At 38.6% G+C, this 19014-nt stretch overlaps 1 protein-coding gene across 3 annotated transcripts; it reads left to right on the top strand.

Annotated features, from left to right (window-relative positions):
• Positions 1-35: 35 nt before the first annotated feature.
• LOC141908490 (uncharacterized) lies at positions 36-18917 on the top strand. Of its 3 annotated transcripts, none has more exons than XM_074798573.1 (22): positions 36-393; positions 1189-1243; positions 5253-5357; positions 5907-5984; positions 6990-7165; positions 7377-7477; positions 7571-7651; positions 8049-8172; positions 8797-8854; positions 9310-9476; positions 9947-10025; positions 10305-10411; positions 10889-11045; positions 11575-11768; positions 12215-12407; positions 12542-12624; positions 13054-13121; positions 13684-14278; positions 14425-14570; positions 14721-14843; positions 15339-15686; positions 16041-18917. In XM_074798573.1, exons 3-22 carry the CDS (start codon positions 5275-5277, stop codon positions 17040-17042), a joined length of 3963 nt encoding a protein of 1320 aa, XP_074654674.1. In that variant the 5' UTR covers positions 36-393; positions 1189-1243; positions 5253-5274; the 3' UTR covers positions 17043-18917. The 3 variants fall into 3 exon arrangements, with proteins under 3 accessions (XP_074654674.1, XP_074654672.1, XP_074654675.1); XM_074798571.1 differs by having other exon boundaries at positions 15336-15686; XM_074798574.1 differs by lacking the exons at positions 36-393; positions 1189-1243; positions 5253-5357; ... (3 more) ...; positions 7571-7651; positions 8049-8172 and adding an exon at positions 8355-8407 and having other exon boundaries at positions 15336-15686.
• Positions 18918-19014: the final 97 nt, after the last annotated feature.

Raw genomic sequence — 19014 nt, 5'->3', positions numbered from 1 at the left:
TATAATCAGGCATCTCACGCTCAGTGACACGCGAGCTGCCTCTCGCTACTATTTACGCTCGCATTTGATTTTTCTTCATAACCATAACCTTGAATATTTAGCGGTTATCCAAACGCGTCAGCTTGATAAAGACGGCAAGACATACAGGAGCCTTAATAGAATCATCGGATCGGAAATCAAGAGCAACATCAGACTATAAGACAAGACAGGATTTACTCGAAAAAGAGTAACAAAACAAATCACAAACGCCTTATTCTTAGTGGAATAGATTGACAGTTCGAGTTTACTGATTGAATTTAGTGTCAAGGGTTTGACTGATGGATGGTCGACTAGCCTAAGAGTAGAGCGGACTTAATCCCAAATTCTAGTTTGACTGGCGGTTAAGATTTAGAGGTAAGCTACATTTTTAAACTAATTTTGATTTTGTTAGCCTAATTGATGTATTATTAATTAGTTGAACCTAATTAGATTCTAACCACCACAATTCATCTCCATGTATTGTACTGTCATTGTCAAAGAAAATAACCGGACAATTGACGAATGATTGTGTAATTTATCGAAAGCCCCATACCACACTAAAGTGGCAGCAAGCATCGTGAAGTAGTTAATCGGTTATATTTTCTGGGTTTTAATCCTGATGAAGATGGCGCTTCTAAGCTGTGATGGCGCAAGCGTTTTTGACCTGTGCCAACTCCGTTGATTCACAGGGTGCGATTTGACTCGGACCAACCCTTTTTTTTAATGATATTGTGCGAATAGGTGTCTGTTGGGTCAATTTAGCCTGACCAAAAACACCGGGCCTGTGACGTGCTACTTACTGGTTAATTTTAGCACAGGTCAAAATATTTCATGTGCCGGAATACTAAATACTGTTTGTGGAAGTGACTCTCCTCACTTGCCAAAGCAGCATTTTGATGGCTTTTCAGTAATGAGTGAGTGATAATATGTTATTTTCTCTGATTCGGTAGGCCTATGGACCTGGTCTGGTTCGGGCTAATTTTACCCGGGCCCAATCGTCTCTTGGGTTCGATGGTTCTTTTTAGAAAAAAAACTGAACCCCCGAACAGGCTAGCAATGCCTGGAGTAACACTCAGTGCGATTGACTTATTTTGAGATAAATGAATTACAATTTGCACTGTCTCGTTTTTGAATATTATTAAATGTATGTAAAATCTCTTATCATTACAGGATATCTGTCTCTTATATCGTGGAAAATGAAGTAATATGGTTGTTTGGCTAAGAGGTAAGCCTTAAGCGAACTTAATATAAAGTAAACCCACATCCTGAATGAGCTAATGAAAAGTATTGATAAGCAGCTATTGTTTTCACCTGCTAGGGATTTAGTGTGAAACGGGATGAAAATATCTTAAGCTATATCTTAAAATATCTGTAACCATATCCCTCTTAGAATTAACACCTTTATCCTACATACATACATACATACATACATACATACATACATACATACATACATACATACATACATACATACATACATACATACATACATACATACATACATACATACATACATACATACATACATACATACATACATACATACATACATACATACATACATACATACATACATACATACATACATACATACATACATACATACATACATACATACATACATACATACATACATACATACATACATACATACATACATACATACATACATACATACATACATACATACATACATACATACATACATACATACATACATACATACATACATACATACATACATACATACATACATACATACATATATACATATATATTTGAGCACGTCCTCAGACATACTTATGACGTTGCTCAAAATATATAGACCTTTTTACCTTTGGTTCGATTATCGCGGGGGTTTCTCTCATATTCATCTAATACGTATATCGTAGGTATCTTCTCTTGACTTATGATATATACCGGTAGCGCTTTAATTACCGCCCCTGATGCCAATACACGCGTATAACATGGTCGACGTGCGTGCGTACAGTTTATTAATCTGTATAAGTGGTTAGCCGTGGTGTACATGTATATTTAGATAATATATGACATTAGATCATCACTTCCAGACACTTCCGTCAATTTTTCTGATTCTCATGCATCTTAGCGAAGCGAAAAATCGTTAACAGTAGAAGTTGCCTTTTTAGCCCATTTGGGACTTTAGTCCCAACTGGCTATTGCGTTCACTTTTCGTCCGTCCGTCTACGCTTCAATGTAATGTCTTGATATTTGGGTTACTCATGTATCTACCCTAGACACATCTTCAGCCCAAAACCTGGCCCTGTCAGAATCAAGATGGCCGACTGGCAGCCATTGTTGTTTGCCAAAATCAGCACTTTTTACAATTTTTGAAGTTTTTGAGGGAAATTTTGAAGACGCTTTGATCAATTACCTTGATCTTTTGTATATATTTGAACCCCAAAGGACCCGTCAGCTTAAGAAAAATTGGGTCGATCGGACTATGACTTGGCCGTCCTATGACCTTTTTAGTGCACAAAAATGTCAATTTTGGCCGGAATTCTGGGTCCTGTAGCTGCCATTTCTCATTGCAATTTGTGACGGGTATTCTTTGGAAAGGGATGTTTTATACCTGAGACAGGTATACTTGATCAGCCAATTATGACGCAATTGGCGGCCATCTTGGTGTCATCAGTACTCATTCATAGGTGGGAAAAAGTTTTTCCACATTATATTGATACCTAAGCATATTATGTTAGTACAACCAATTGGAAAGTTGTAGCCCATAACGTGTTTTATGATATTGGTGAGTTTCCAGGTCGTTGGTTTTTGTATGGCCGCTAGGGGGCGTTGAATAATACAATAGCTGAGTATTTCTATATTATATTTGTACCTATGCATATTTTGTAACCACAATCAATTGCAAAGTTGTAGGCCTAGCTCATGACATCATCTATGATTGAGGTGAGTTCTAAGGACATTAGTTATTCTATATGGTCACCAGGGGGCATTGAATAGTAGAATAACTTAGTATTTCCTTATTAGATTGGTACCTAGGCATATTTTGTTACCATGATCAATTGCAAAGTTGTAATTCATGACATTTTCTATGATTGTGGTGAGTTTCAAGGTCATTGGGTTTTGCATATGGTCACCAGGGGGCGTTGAATTGTAAAGCAACTTAGTATTCCCATATTAGATTGGTAACGAGGCATATTTTGTTATGGTAATCAATTACAAAATCATAGCTGCTGACATGTTCTATGATTGTGGTGGGTTTCAAGGTCATTGGTTTTTGTATATGGTCACCAGGGGGCGTTGAATATCAAAATTGTTAGATTGTTGAGCATTTGAAACCACTTTCCAAGTGGGCATGGTTTCCCTTGACCTCTAGTTTTGCTTGTACGTGAAAAGGCTTCTGTGTCATGCTTGTACCCTGGGACGTTTTGTAAAGACTGATGAAACTTTCAGTATGGCGGGCTTCCAGCGTTCCCACAATACCTGGAAATCAGAAAAAATGGTTTTTTTAGAACACCTTTTGAATAATATTTCCCTGTTTGGAAATATTTGGATATTAAAAAAAAATGTTTTTAAGCAATTTTTCTTCAAATTACTTTAATCAACTAGTCACCAGCTAAATTGTTGGTGTCATCCTGTAGTATGATGGCGTGTTCACTTTTACAAAGGCCCTATTTCCGTGAGGGAAAATTGGAAAATCACCCGTGAAACTTGAAACTTGAAAAAAAGTTGGAAATTTTGAATTCATATAACTGTAGGAACAATACAATGTCTATCAGAAAATAAAAGCTGACACGAACAGAATTATTCAATGATTTAAAAAAGCTTATGTAATGAAAACAATCCTGAAATAAAAGCTCTTCGAGATGGCGAGGGTTAATAAAATGTGGGCGCTTGACGGAGCTGAATTCAATTACTTAATGTCAGTGTTCAGCTTTTTAAAAACCGGAAATTGCATTTTCTACCATTCGTAGTAAATTACATCGTTGTTGCACACGCGCGATACCTGCGAGAATATAGCTTCTACCTCCGCTTAACGCAACTTCAACTTGTGGATCACAGTACATTAGGATAGCTTGTGGTGGTAGATTACCGTAGATCATTGATACTGGTAGATTACATAATCTAGATTATCAAAACTGAATGATTGTGATAGATTATTGATATTGGTAGATTACCGTAGATCATTGATGCTGGTAGATAATAATCTAGATTATCAAAACTGAATGATTGTGATAGATTGTTGATATTGGTAGATTACCGTAGATCATTGATGCTGGTAGATTACCGTAGATCATTGATACTGGTAGATTAAATAATCTAGATTATCAAAACTGAATGATTGTGATAGATTGTTGATATTGGTAGATTACCGTAGATCATTGATGCTGGTAGATTACCGTAGATCATTGATACTGGTAGATTATAATCTAGATTATCAAAACTGAATGATTGTGATAGATTGTTGATATTGGTAGATTACCGTAGATCATTGATATTGGTAGATTACCGTAGATCATTGATACTGGTAGATTATAATCTAGATTATCAAAACTGAAATATTATAAAGATTATTGATATTGGTAGATAACCGTAGATCATTGATACTGGTAGATTATATAATCTAGATTATCAAAACTGAATGATTGTGATAGATTATTGATATTGGTAGATTACCGTAGATCATTGATACTGGTAGATTATAATCTAGATTATCAAAACTGAAATATTATAAAGATTATTGATATTGGTAGATTACCGTAGATCATTGATACTGGTAGATTATAATAGATTTTCTGAACAGTGAGATTTGATTTCGACATTTGGTATGTTAGATTTCATTTCTGATGTATCACCCGACAGACGTGATGCATGTTGCATCAATAAGGTATGTTGTATGTATGTCTGTATGTGTATGTGCGTGGGTGCGGTTCAGATTTGGACCGACCTAAAAGACCGATCCACGTCCGAGTTGAAGGTCTGACGAGTTTTGACGAGTTTTTTCTGAGAGTATTTCTATATTGGTCCGCGGTGAAGCCTTTCAAATAGAAGACGTTTGATCCTTTCATATATGTTTTATATCTTGTTGCTGCGATGTGTTTTGCTCGCGCGTGCGATACTGATATTTTTTCTCGGAGACAAGACGTCGGTCCTGGGGCGACGGTGGATCTATCTCACTCGTCGGGCGGTGTCTCGATGAGCCGGTACAGGTGTTTAGTTTTCATTTATTTCTGATTTTCTTTCATGTCTACCGTCAGAAAACAGCTGGATGAATTTGCGATGGAGCAAAATCTAGATTGTCAGACTATTGATCAAAGCGAATCTAACTACGGTTCATTACCGCAAACTAATAGTAACAATGGGTAAGTAAAACGGGCGCTGATTAATCGGATGATTACTGAGACTGAAATGGGCTTCGGTCGGTCTTAAAAATCTCAATTATCGGTCTTCACAAGCGTGTCTGCTAAGTGCATGAATATGCTTTTTTTTTTCGGAAAAATTTAGTAAAGCCCATAAGAAGTGCCTATTTTTTAGTACAAATATTGCAAGAAGTGCTCTTACAAACCGGGTAGTGTTGTGGATTTATTTAGGACAGGTGCCATGGTCTTCTTCGGGTGTTAATTAGCACTAAAAGGGTTAGATTATAAGAAAAGTGTTACTTCTGCCTTACAAAATTACTTAGAAATTTCTTACTTCTACTATTGAAAAGTGCCGATGATAAGTCTTTGCCTCAGCCTTATTATGGACCTTGCGAGTTGTCAGGTGGAACTGATATCTTACATCTGAGAATTGCTCTGCAAGTTGTCAGATAGGCTATGGAACCAAAAAAGGACTTAGACGACTTGTATTGAAACGACTATGCAATTAGTTGGAGAAAATCATCACCTTTTGTTTTATGTTTATGTTTTAAGGTCTGACAGTTCTTTGAGTATCAGTGTTCGAAGCAGTGAGCTCGATATCGACGATATATATTCAACCAGCGGCTGTAGGTGAGTCCAACGACACAAACTCGAGATTGAAACTACGCCAGGGTTACTTATTAGTCCTTTCCTGGCCTGGTTGTTTTCTGGGGTCGTATTGTTTTATTAAATCATCAGTTCCCTACTTCAAATGAAGTTAAATTCTTCAACTGAAATTCCACCTTCCATGTATTTTAGTTGAAATTTAGATAGCAGCACCTTACTATCACCGACGATCCTGCGGAATTGCTGGTTAGATTTACTTGATTGCATCAACCGGCCAGAAGTGATGGCTTTTCATACGGTTAACACCAACTTTGAAAGTACCTGCCGTAGGACAAGGCCCTCCCGCAGGGTTTCCAGCGCTCCTTCCAAGTCCTTCTTTGTCCTTCTTTTGGTAAAAGTTTGGACATCATCTTTGTCCTTCCTTTTGACTACTTCCTTTTGATAAAAAAGTCCTTCCAAATTTGATTCTTATGTATTTTTCGCACTCAATTTTGTCGCGAATTCAACTGTTGAAGTATTTTATTACTTAGGCCTGTTAATTCAATTGTCAGTAAGATTGAATATACAGGAAAGTGTTTTGGATTTACCCTGAAAAATGTATGACTGGTCTACATGAAAGTATTCCGGTGAAGGCATTGTGAAAATGCGCCCTTATGGGCCCTCATTTTACTAGAAATAACTTCTTTCCGAGTCCAAAAGTCCCGTCTTTTGGATCTTGAATTGTCAAAAAAGTCCTTCTTAGTACTTCTTTTTACCTTGGCCTTACCACTGGAATCCCTTTTAACGGTTAATGCGTGTGCGTCGCTCTTATTTTCCTTGTATCATCGGTTTTTTATCTATGATGATATTGCAATCATCGACTGAAATACGACACTGGAAACGATGGTTTTCTTTATGACAGACGCGACCGTATGACATGAAAAGCTTGATTCAACAAATACGTTGTTGTTTTTTTTTTTTTGAATGAATAAAAATTCCTACGCCGGAAATGATATTGACGGATTCCCGGTTTTTTTCCTCTTATTTCAGTACGTTCAGCTGTACGATGCATCCGTCTGCTCAACGTAGTAAGAAGAAGGAAAAAGTGAAGCAATGTCTGCAAGAATTGAAATCGCTGTTGGCTCCGGCGGGGGACGACAAGATGAACGCGCCGGGGACGTTATCGGCGCTGCAACTCGCCATCAGTCAGATGAAAAAATCGAAAGGTACATCGACTATGATTATGCAGAAAAAATGTAAAGAGTATCTGTGAAAAATTTAAGAAATGAGCGTCTCAAAAGATTTTATGCCACTGTACCAAGGGAGCTCAGAATTCATGCACGATCTGTATGCCTCAATCTGTACAATGAATTGGTTAGCTAGGGTTTTATATATTAGATATGTGATTTTAATTTTTCAACGAATTTATTTTTACAGAAAAGTCGAATCGCGTGATTACGATGACGAAGGAAATACCGTTGGAAATAAGCCAAGACGAGTTGACCGATTTGTTGAAATCGGAGGGCGTCACGCAAGAGGTAGGCCTGTGTCCACAACTGCGTAGTCTTGAGACCGGTCTAAGAAACTTTCAATGTCTTTGTACCTACTGGTGTTTGCATTTCAAATTTCAGCCATTATACGGTTTAGCGGTTTATGACGGAACTATAATGAATGCTTCTAAAGATCTGGTCGAACGTCTCCACTATCCGAAGGTATGGAAAACATGAATTGTTGTTCAGAACAATGGATGTCATCCCTGGCTTGAAGAATGTTCGTTCATTCATTGTATGTTTTGAAAACTGTTGACTATTGCTAACAATAATTGTTTGCATCGAGAGTTCTTACAGATCAGGGAATTCTGTCTCTTCTTGAAAATTGGGGGAAAAGTCAGGGAATTTCATATTTATTGTTCTCGGTGGTGACGAGTGACACAAAGGCACGTCTTGATAAGAAATGGCCCCTGCTGAGGATGTTTTATTAATCTAATCGGGGAATTTTCGGTCGAAGGTTGAAGATAATCGGGAAAATATCGGGGAGTTTTAGATTCCCTGATGCGTAAAAAAGGCCGTTTTTGGTGCGAAACGAAATTTCGATTTCCGTATTTTTCAGGATTTCTGGATCGGGAAAGAGCTGTCGTCGCTCGTGCATCGACAAGACATTCCTTACACGACGAAGTGTTTGTATTCATCGCCGGCGAGTTCTTCATCGCATGACGAAGGAATCATTGAAAGTGGTGAGTCATCTTCGCTCATTTCAATACATTTAAATTGAAACGCCTACGTTTAAAAATAGCTCCCCCGCTGAAATTGTATACGAATGAACACCAGACATTACGCATATTTCATCGGCATGCGTATAAAAAATCACATCTCACATGCGTTCGGGACTTGGTTGATTAAAACAACCTATAAATACCAGAGATTAAACATCTTCGATTGTCCAGACTTTAAATGTGTTCTGTACTCCACGTGAGATATTTTTTATTTTAAGTGAACAATGAACCCCAGGCAATAGATATTCAATACTATCACGGCAAATTTTCAAAAAGTGATCATGCAGGCTTTACACTACAACGATGAATGTCTCGTTAAGATATATGAATTCGTTGAAGTAATCGCAGATTTGTCAGATGCTAGTTTTTAGCCTGTTTTACTGACATACAAGTTATGATTGAATGGTTTGTATGTACAGACCTCATCAATCCGGGGGTTACACTTGCTATTGTACTGAGTTTCAAGGTCCATGGTTTCGTAATACGTTAAAGTTGTTAATGAAACATGTTATCATTATATAAGGCGTCTGCCTTGTATGAGACATCTACAGTGCGGCGCTGCAATGTTTAATCGTATATTTGTAGATTATAACGAATACAAAGATGGCATTTCTGGGAAGGAGAAAGTGCATCTTCGAATGCAGTAAGTGTTTTTATTTACTTCTATCGGTTTTTATGTCAAATGATGTAATCCTCTGCTGAATATGTAAACAGCATTTGAAACTATATCCATTTTTGCACGTCTGGGTTTGAACGCAGAGCTGCCAACTGTTCCTGATTTTCGGTATTTGTTACTATTTTATTACTAGAAATACTGAAGTGATTTGTTCGATGTATAGAGATATGAAAGATGTTACTGAGGGTCTAACTGTTGATTACTGATTAATTTGAACATTTTCTTTCATATTTCAATTAAATGTTACTGAAAAACTTCAATTTGTTACTTTTAACATGTTTTAGATGTTGGCAGCCCTGTATGGTTTATTGTTTTAGATTTAAAATTTACAGTTTACGGTGTCAACGCCGCTGATGAATTGTGCGGCGCAAGGGACTTAATCCGTCTGCTCTCTATTTTCTGTTTGTGATGATATTTTGCAGGTACTACAAGTGTTTGAATCAAGGATTCGCTTTGAAGAAGACGCAGTACATTCCGTTCACGGTGACTTCGTATGATAAATCGAAAACCGTCGTCTACAAAGACGGAACGACGGGCACGCACGCGTTCAAAGTGCTCTCGTTCTCAATCATCAAATCTGCGTACAAAGGTATGTTTTACTTTAAAAGTTTTTAAGTTTTTCTGTACTCGGGTTCCAAAGCTTATACGTTTTCCGTTTTCGAAATTCCCGTATTTGAAAATTAAGTTATATCAATATCAGTGTGGTACACACCTGATGGCGTGATAATCAGTTCATTTTAAATTAAAATTGAACTGGATTTTTAGGTTCCTGAATCCGAATATTATCGAACACATCATTGAATAGATATGGGATTTACTTTAACACTCAAGTGCGATTTGAATTACTCGGTAATTTAAATGAAGAAATTGTAGTGTGGTAACTGACTAGATCTGAACCCAGTGAATCTTCGCAGAATCCTCACTTGCCGCAGTTGCTGCGCCGGTACCTTTTAGCTTGCAACTCTGTTATTGGGTCGGGATCGAAAAATATAAAATTTGGACTGTTTCGATGTTCTAATAATGGTTGGTTTCATATATTCGATGCCTTATATTTTGCAGTGTCTCAAGAAAAACCCGAAGCGAACACGTTCTCCACGCGACATTCAGTTTTCTGTCAGTACAATTTCGTCAGTTCCAGGTGAGTAAGAAGACCGTGCCGATAGTAACAAAAAATTGATAAACATTGCGTCGAAAATTGATTTTCATGTTTTCACTTTTATTCGTCGTTCATTGAAAAGACGTGTTCTAATTAAACACTCAATAGCAATGATCTGCCAGACGTTGATACAGTCAGGCACGCTGTATAAACGGTTCTTTTCTCATTGACTATCTTTAAATCACAAAATGAATTTGTTCTCATGTTCTCATCGATAATGACTATTCAATCAATATTATCGAATTTTTAATCAATTTTCAGCGCGATTCCTTTGCTCGGATATTTACCTCAGGAGATGATCGGAACGACGATATTTGATTACTATCACCCCGACGATTTGCATCACTTGTATAACATGTACCAGAAAGGTATGATTATATTTATATGTGTCTTATGTGATGTCAACGCCGTGTCCTTGAGCGCGAGTGACGGTAATCTCGTATTAGATCTCTCTGATTATTCTGTTTCATCATATGTTGAGATGAAATCTTCTGTCTCACGTGACAGTACGTGTGACATTATATCAAATGGCATTCTACTCTACAGTTTATGCGTAATGAATTTGTTGAGCATTACCGAATATCTGTAACTGCGTATCAGTCGAGTCATCCCCCCCCCGGAGAGAAGTGATATTTGTATTATTACCCCTAGTCTATATCTGTAACTGCGTATCAGTCATCTCTCCCTGGAGAGAAGTGATATTGACCTCAGATTACTGAAATGTTTATCTAACATGCAATGTCAGTAATTTTGAATTTTCTATGTTGTCTTTCGATAAACAACATTGCGATGAAAATTGCGAAACAAATCTTTTTTTTCTTAATGTAATCAATCGATATTTACAGTGATTCTACTCGGAGGAACGATACCAGTTCGTAGTGAACCGTATCGTTTACGCGCGAAGAACAAAGATTTCATCATCGTGCAATCCGACTGGTCGAGTTTCGTCGATCCGTGGACGAAGAAAGTTGAATTTCTCGTCGGGCAGCACACCGTTCTTAGGTAAGTGTTCCGGCCATGGCAAGCAACGAGGATCGGTAGTCGTGCGAATTCCGTTTGCTACGCGATATTTTTTCTTACATTGCGAACGTCTTTTAACTCGAAATAAACTAATTGTGGAATAAGATATTTACCATAACGGAATTAAGAAAACCTTCGGGACTTTCGATTTCCTAAAATCTAATTTAATGAGGACTCCGAGTTTTATGAATGATTAATAATAATTGTGCTGTATATATAAATGGACCCTAAAGATCCATCTGAGTTTACATCAGGAGATACGATTTGGCGAATCTCTGATGAGGGAGGCTAAAAATCTAGATGAAATTTGATTGAAAATTAACTAAATTTTGGTCGTATTGATACACAGGCCGTCTAGCAGCATAGCTGGTGGTACGGGGGCCTCATTGAATACGTTGTGGAATAACTGAATTTTATCGCCGATTTATGGCAACTTAGCTGCTTATTCCAGAGCCGAGGTGCTGAGTCAAATCAAACTGTTTAACTACATGTTAGAGTAACGATTTTACAGAGGTCCCGACGATGTGAATGTGTTTTCCGAGGTGGAAAAAATGCTGCCGCCCGAATGGAACCAACCGGAAGTTCAGACGCTCATTACGAAGATTCGCAAATTGCTCGTGTCGAATATGACGTTGAAGTCCGAAAAAGAGAAGCGGACGATCGTAATGTCGACATCACCTTCCATTACAAGTACAGAAGTTCACGGTGAGGCAGCAAATTTATTCATGAAAAAATTTCTTGATATTTGACCGTTTTATAGATGACTTGGATGATGAGCTATGGAAATTTTTTGAATAAATGAAAAAAAAATGAAAATTTTGAATAATTATTTTCCCTAGAAATGTGGCTGTAGAAAACCTGTTATAATTGAAAACCAAGTTATTTGAATAAAAGGTCTTATCGTCTTAATTTTCAACCTAAAAATTTAAAATCAATTCATTCTTGATTTTCTTAATCCGGTCATAGCCTGTTAAAGAAAAATAATTATTTTTTCCCTTGGCTCTTCCTCTTTTGTTGAAAAAATTCATAGACCAAGTAATTAAAAAAGGCCTAAACAGGTTAATCAAGTGTAGTGTAAATATTAGATTTTAAATCGAAAATTGAAAGCATTTTTCTATTTCAAAAAAAATAAATTTTGAAAATATTTTCAGTCGAAGAAGAATTCGCGTTCGATGTTGTCGAAGCGTCGCGTCAAATTGAGGACGAAAAACGCGACGACTTAACCGAACAAATGGCCACCGAAAGCCCGCCGTCATCGTCGACGCCGAACGCCGCCGAGAAAGTCTACTCACCTGACTTGCTACCGACTTACGAATTACTTAATTACTCAGAAAACATTAAACGGTAAAAATAGCTTCTTTGTTTCGACTGCCAGAATCGTTTGACTAAGTGCTCAGCTGAAGTCGTCTGCTGCACGATGCTATTTATTGCCGTTAGTGTTTTTTTTTTTTGTTGATGATATCGTATTTCATTCGTAGGTTTCTCACGAGTTGCCCGCAAACGGTGATTTCCGATGAATCCGATGAAAAAAGTGATTCAGCCGTCGAGAAAGTGCTTCAAGGTAAGTTAAGCGCTGACTTTTAAAATTCTCCAATTATGTACTTGAATTTAACCCCCTTCAGTGCATCTACACTGCAGTGCGGTGTATAAAATCAGTGATGGATTTTGCTAGTACACCGCACTACCTGTCAAACACATTTAGCTATCAGTAAATAACAATACAGTACAGGACGGTTTAGACGCATAACGGGTATGCTTGTTATGCAATACACTAGGGTAGAATTTTTTTCTCATTTTTTAATTTCTCCAGCACTCTGGGTATAAATTGGTCATTACTAAAAGGGCACATGCGCATGATATGGCTCAAATCTTAAGTTTCGAAATTGTTTATAGAACCAAAATTTGCTGAGACTGGTCTTTAATCTACTGGGTAGCCTTATCTGGCCTAAATCTGATCAGAAATTAATATGAATGTATCTGTGATTTATAGATGATGATGTTAGCATACTCGTGAATCTGCCTCTTCCTGGTCCACTCAGCTATGGCAGCAGTACAAAGGTAAATCTTGTTCTCATAATTGACTCATAAAAGTCATATTTGTCGGCCTTTCACTGGTTTTAACTCAATTTACACCGAAAAATAGTTATATCTGGGCTTTATCAAACCAGGGTCATTATTCATGGCCTATATAGGTTTCATCCTCCCTCGGCAGGGATTCCAACCTGATGTCACAACACCAGTGTGCTAGGTACATTTTGGCAGTGATCTCATTGACAAGCATGAGTCACGTTTTACGATCTAATAATTCCAGCTATTTTTCTGTAGCCCAAAACATACCTACCAGTACATCCAGAGCTGCCAACTTTTCCTGATTTTCAGTATTTGCTACTATTCTATAAAGGGAAATACTGATTTGATCGGTTAATGCGTACAGAAATATGAAACATGTTACTGAGGGTCTTATTGTTGAAACCTGATTTTTTAAAACATTTTCTTTCATATTTCAATGAGATATTACTGGAAAAAAAATTCAATTTGTTACTGACAGCACTGTTCAGAGGTTGGCAGCCGTGACCGGTGATGTCATTTTTTCTTATTAACGCGTTTGTTTCACGATCAGGTTCTGGTTTCGGAGCAAGAACCGCGAGACGACAATCTGGGATTGCCGGCGAGTCCCGGACGCGACGTCGAAATCGACGACCTCGCCGGCCACGAGCAGCACATGTCGATGGAGAATTACAGACACACGATGTTAACGCAGGAGGTGCTGACGATACACACGCGATTACAAGAAACGCAATACCTGAAAGACGTCATACGCGAGCCGATGTCGTTGTTTTGTCCGCTGCCGTCGAAAGAACTGCAGCCGAACGACAAAAAACGAAAACATGTCGACGACCAAGTCGAGCACACGCCGATGAAATTATCGAAAGGAATCCGCTACGACCTTCACGCGTTAGACAACGCGAATAAGAAAGATGGCGGCGCTGCGGCGGGGATGTTTACAACGCCGTCGGAACCGTTACTACAGCAACAACAACAACAGGCGCAGCATTATACGTTTAATTTCATGCCGATGAACTGTTGTACGCCGGGCGCTCAGGCGTTCGGTCAACCGTTACCGGGCTGTGCGTATATGACCGACATGATCACCCCGTCGACTATCGGACATTCGTCATCGATGGCGTTCGTAAACGCGCAACCCAGAGTTTCAGGTATGTTCATTATTTATTCACTTATCTATTTATTGCCGATCACAGTTCATTATTCCAGCGACGTTTCGAAGCAAATTTCTGCTCATCGGTGTTTAATCCGAAGTTTTTGGAAAAATTTGTTACCCCGTAAAATTTCTTTTCTCCAGGAATTGAACGTATCCTGTCAGCCCAGTCGCAGGTGTCTCATATGATCAACACGCCCGTCTTACAGATGGGAAGTTTCTTTCAACCGTCGCGATGTCACATGTTGCCGCTGACAACTTGTGCGGATACTGTGGAAGAAACCACAAAGGTGATTATCGTAGTTCAGTGAAGAATTTTTGGTTTTTCAAGAGTTGTTTTATTGACAATGAGGGGGATTTTTTACTTGTATGTGTTTATTGTGAGGGGTTTTTTGAGTAGAAGTAGGTCTTGCTAACTTGTATTCTCTTGGGTTCATTAGGTAACTAACTTCAATACAACTCGAATGGCATTAGCAACGTCGAGTGTGTCAACTGATGATACGAGTTCATTATCATTCCTCCTAGAGTCGAGGAGCAGCAGCAAGATTAATCTCGTTTCACACGTAAGTTCATGACATCATCGCTGATCAACATTTCATTTCACGAATTCAGCCTTTGTAAACTTTGAATTCAGCTTTTAGCATTAAACTACATATTGTATACTTTTAAACTTTAACTTTTAGTTGAAATGGAACTTACGCACAAAGGGTCATTTGCGTAAGTCCAGTGTTTAATTCCCAAATATGCGACTTATGTGAGGAATTTATTCAGACGTTTTTAGTACAGTCAACCCCTGATATACCACCCACATTCTGGGATTTTTGTGGTAGAGAGTTAATTTGGGGTTAATTTAAACTAGTAGTACTGATGTTCCATTTGCTGAACAAAACCTGGCATTAGACGAGGGTGTTGGTTGTACTTGGTATAACATTCTATCAAATATTTGCCAAGCACTCGGTCCCAGGCCTTTGTATCCCCTCACATTTCAAATATTGCAATCATATATGATAATTATGCGTGTAATATTTAATATTTATTTATATTTAATATTTTAGCAGGAAAAACTGATGTCGAAACTTCCGCGCAGACGCTATCTGATCCCGCTTGGTGATACTTCATCGTCGAGTAACGATGACATCATCAAACGCAAACCCGTCTTTAAATTACTCGGCAAGCAGAAGACGAAGTCGACGCCCTCGGCGACCATTACGAAAGCGCGTGAAAAAAATGATGCAAAAACCGTCGATGATAAGGGCATGTCGAAAAAATCGTCGGGATTCGGATCGGAGAGTAGTGTGTTGTCGAAAGCGATACACGGTGGCGCTAGCGAAGAAGTTGGTTCAGTTAATAGCTGTAATACTCCGGATAGCAGTAAATCTCCAACCCAGACGGCTAAATGCATAGCGGTAAGTCATCATGAACCTAGTTCCGTATGGTCTCTACATCTCCTTGATTCCCTTAAAAACTGCTTCTAAACATAAAATCCATGGTGCATGAAACTCCTTTAATTTGAGTAGAATACCCCAAACTCCTTCAATTTTGAAATTCTTTTAAACCAATCGGGCGGTTACCGAATTAGAAACTGAGTTTAGTTAGTGTGTAGGATAAGAATTTGCTTACGTAACCACCGAATTGATTTACTGGTTTACTGAGATAAACAGCACCGATTTAGGAGGAGTCTACAGCATTGGAAGTGATGCAGACGCTTCCTCGAAATTTGAAATGTTCTCCTTATCAATAGATAATAATTTCTATTGCAGCCTCAGTCATTGTTGAAAGAATGTTCATCGTCGGAAAGTCAAGTCGATTCAGCGGTGGACGATATCGCGATGTCGTCGAGCAGTTCGAATTCACCGAAAGGTAAATTGGGCTCCGGTAAGAAATCGAAGAAGAGCAAGCAGCGTACGGTCGCCGATTCACCGTCGAACAAACTGGAAGTGGAGTCGAATTCGTCGCAGAATTCGAGCGCGATCACGCCGAGTGAATCGCGCAGCACCGAAGAGAATCGCAGCTCGATCAAAGAATCGGAGGACGGCAGTTCGTCGAAGGGTTCCGACATGGACGTGAAACTATCGAAGGACAGTAACTCGTCGGAGCCAGAGGAGAACGACGCGACGACACCGCGCGATAACGACGATAATCTATTCATTCCGGTGAAACCGGCGAAATTAGTACGCCATCCGGTGCTCGGCGGCGGCAACGCGCATCGTCTCTCGAAACCGGCGCCGATAACGGGGCCAATTGCGCAGCGCACAGGAACGCGCGTTAACGTGACGCCGAAATGGCTCGAAATGGTCAACATGACGAAAAAAGTCGAAATGGAGTATAGACTGGAGCAGACGGATGAAAAAGCCGTGTTGGACAATCAGCAGCGCAAACTGAACACAATGACTCAACCGGGTTTACTTTACGCGCAGCTGCATCACCTGCTGCACGATATTCACCATTTCGACGACGACGATACCAAATCGCCGAAGTCAAACACCGATGACTCGGTCGGTAATTTCGATCTGTCGTCGTTGAGAACGGTCGACGAGAATATTCAGTTTTTTGGCGGCACGCAGGAATTAGCTGAGTCGAAATCGTCGTCGGATTCGGATAGCAGCTCGAGTCGGTCGAGTAACGCGGCAGACGACAGGTTGAAATTCGATCATATAATCGACTGGCTTTACGTCGGTAAGCCGCCGGTCGAATTGACCAGTAGCAGTAGTCAGCGCGAAATGATCAATATTCATAATCGATTTTCCAAAATGAGTGAATAGAACGTTCACTGATTACAGCGGAACCTCGTTATAACTATCTCGGATATAGTGATTTATCGGTTGCTACAAACCTAGAACTTGGTTCCAAATAGGATGATTCTAATAACTTCGTACTGGATAAAATGAACGACCGTATCGGTTTAAAAAACAAATTTTCTGGAAGTTCATTGTATAAGGTTCCACAGTACTACTGCCAAACTAGGTTTTGTGCAGGTAAGCTTAACGAACAATGTGCAGTATTTTTTTCAATTAGAAATGCCGAACACTTGAGAAGACTGAGTGAGTTTAATGTATGGTGTTTGTTATATTCGTTCGTTGTTCATTTTTAATGAAAAAATGTCTCAGGTGAAGTGCTGAACAATGTGAAGCTTGAATGACATTTTGAAATTGGTATGATAGAATGTCTGGAGTTGGTTTCACAAAGCTGATTACAACAAATTTACATTGTTGAATTCATCGAAAATGAGAAAGTTGCCATAAGAGTGAAATATGTAACTTTGTTTCTCCTAATCGGGCTGGTCATTTTGTAAATCCCGAAAAAAATTTGTTATAAGTTAGCTGCTGGGTCTGTTATTGTTAGCTTGATCATGATTTAAAAAAAAGTAATGTACAGAGTAGATAATAGGTAGCCAGCCGGACTTACACTTTAAGTTCAGTAGAAAGGAGAAACAAGGTATCGATTTGTCAACTAATTAAACTTTTGCTTTGTGAAACTGATCCGTGGAGTTTGTAGTTTGTGTTAGTTCAGTTACTATATAGGCTACGTCCCGGGTAAAGCCTGACAATATGTAATGCCTGAATGATAGAAAATTGTTACAATGGTGATATCATGGGCATTACCCACAATTTTTCAAGAGGGCGTTGCATTTCTCTTTAAGATTTCAAATAACAACCTAGGCCATTATACGTACTTGTTTTATAGAGGTTAAAGCTGCAGTCCTGCTGAAGAATAGACTATTTCAAATCTAAATTGTTGTCATGGTGCACAATTACGTAATTTATGAAGTGAAAAAAATATTTTTCCTCATTGACAAGGGGCACAGGTTCAAGTGGGGAGTTTTTCGTAACCCAAACCCCCTTAAGGACACCCATGTGATATAAAGTAGTCAAATGTCTGAAAGGGAGCCGAGTCTAGCCGGCGGATCTGTATTATCGAGATTATATATTTATTAAAATCCTGTGTAAATTCTGGCAGCATCAAGCGCTGCTTACCGGTATATTTTGAGAGAAACTTAACCCCCGTCCGCTCTTCTTTGTATTGTTTATTGGTTAAACTGTGAAAATTGGGAATGAAAGAACAACACACACACCACAACTTCTAAATACATTGTAGACTCTGCTCAAGCCAGGTCATTTTGAATGGTGAAACATTCGTCCAACTTGAGAGCGATATCCGAATTGGACGATACATACTTTATGCGGTAAACTGCGCCCTACTGGCATTGGACCATTGGTAATTGGGACTATGAATATTCCATTGTTGACTGGATAAAGAGTTTAGAATCTGGGAAATAGTTCATTGAGGGATTTATTTGACGAAGTAAGGAGGAATCTACTGAAAACATAGGGTCAGAAAATACATGTATTGCAACGAAGTTGAATAGTCATATCTTCCGAGCTGAACGGTCATTTCTTTATTCATCGGATCCGACTTGAGGGGAGTCTACTACTGTAGTACGAAGGTGAATTGAATCCAGTGTAGTCGATACTCATATAATTGTAATGTACACGTTTTGTAGTTACCGTCATTTTATATTGTATGTATATTTATGTTTTATTCGTGATTTCTGGTGCAATCTGAACTGTTACCGGTATTAATTTAAGGGAATAATCGTGTCAAAAAGTACATATCGTCCATCGTAAATAAATCTATCTTTCCTCAAATATGCTTGTCACGTCAACTCAAATCTCTATAATTGGACCTTTAACCTTTTAGATCATACCTGTTTATCTTAAATATAAATTTATACTT

This window comes from Tubulanus polymorphus, chromosome 7 (assembly GCF_964204645.1).
Source record: "Tubulanus polymorphus chromosome 7, tnTubPoly1.2, whole genome shotgun sequence".
In the NCBI taxonomy this organism is placed as follows: Eukaryota; Metazoa; Nemertea; class Palaeonemertea; order Tubulaniformes; family Tubulanidae; genus Tubulanus; species Tubulanus polymorphus.
This window is presented reverse-complemented; position numbering and strand designations above follow the sequence as displayed.

Excerpts from the sequence above, each read along its gene's own strand:
- LOC141908490 (XM_074798571.1), top strand. The coding sequence starts at position 5,275 with ATGGAGCAAAATCTAGATTGTCAGACTATTGATCAAAGCGAATCTAAC. Across the intron at positions 7,478-7,570 it reads CGGAGGGCGTCACGCAAGAG|CCATTATACGGTTTAGCGGT; the intron begins GTAGGCCTGTGT and ends TTCAAATTTCAG. Across the intron at positions 12,408-12,541 it reads TACTCAGAAAACATTAAACG|GTTTCTCACGAGTTGCCCGC; the intron begins GTAAAAATAGCT and ends TTTCATTCGTAG.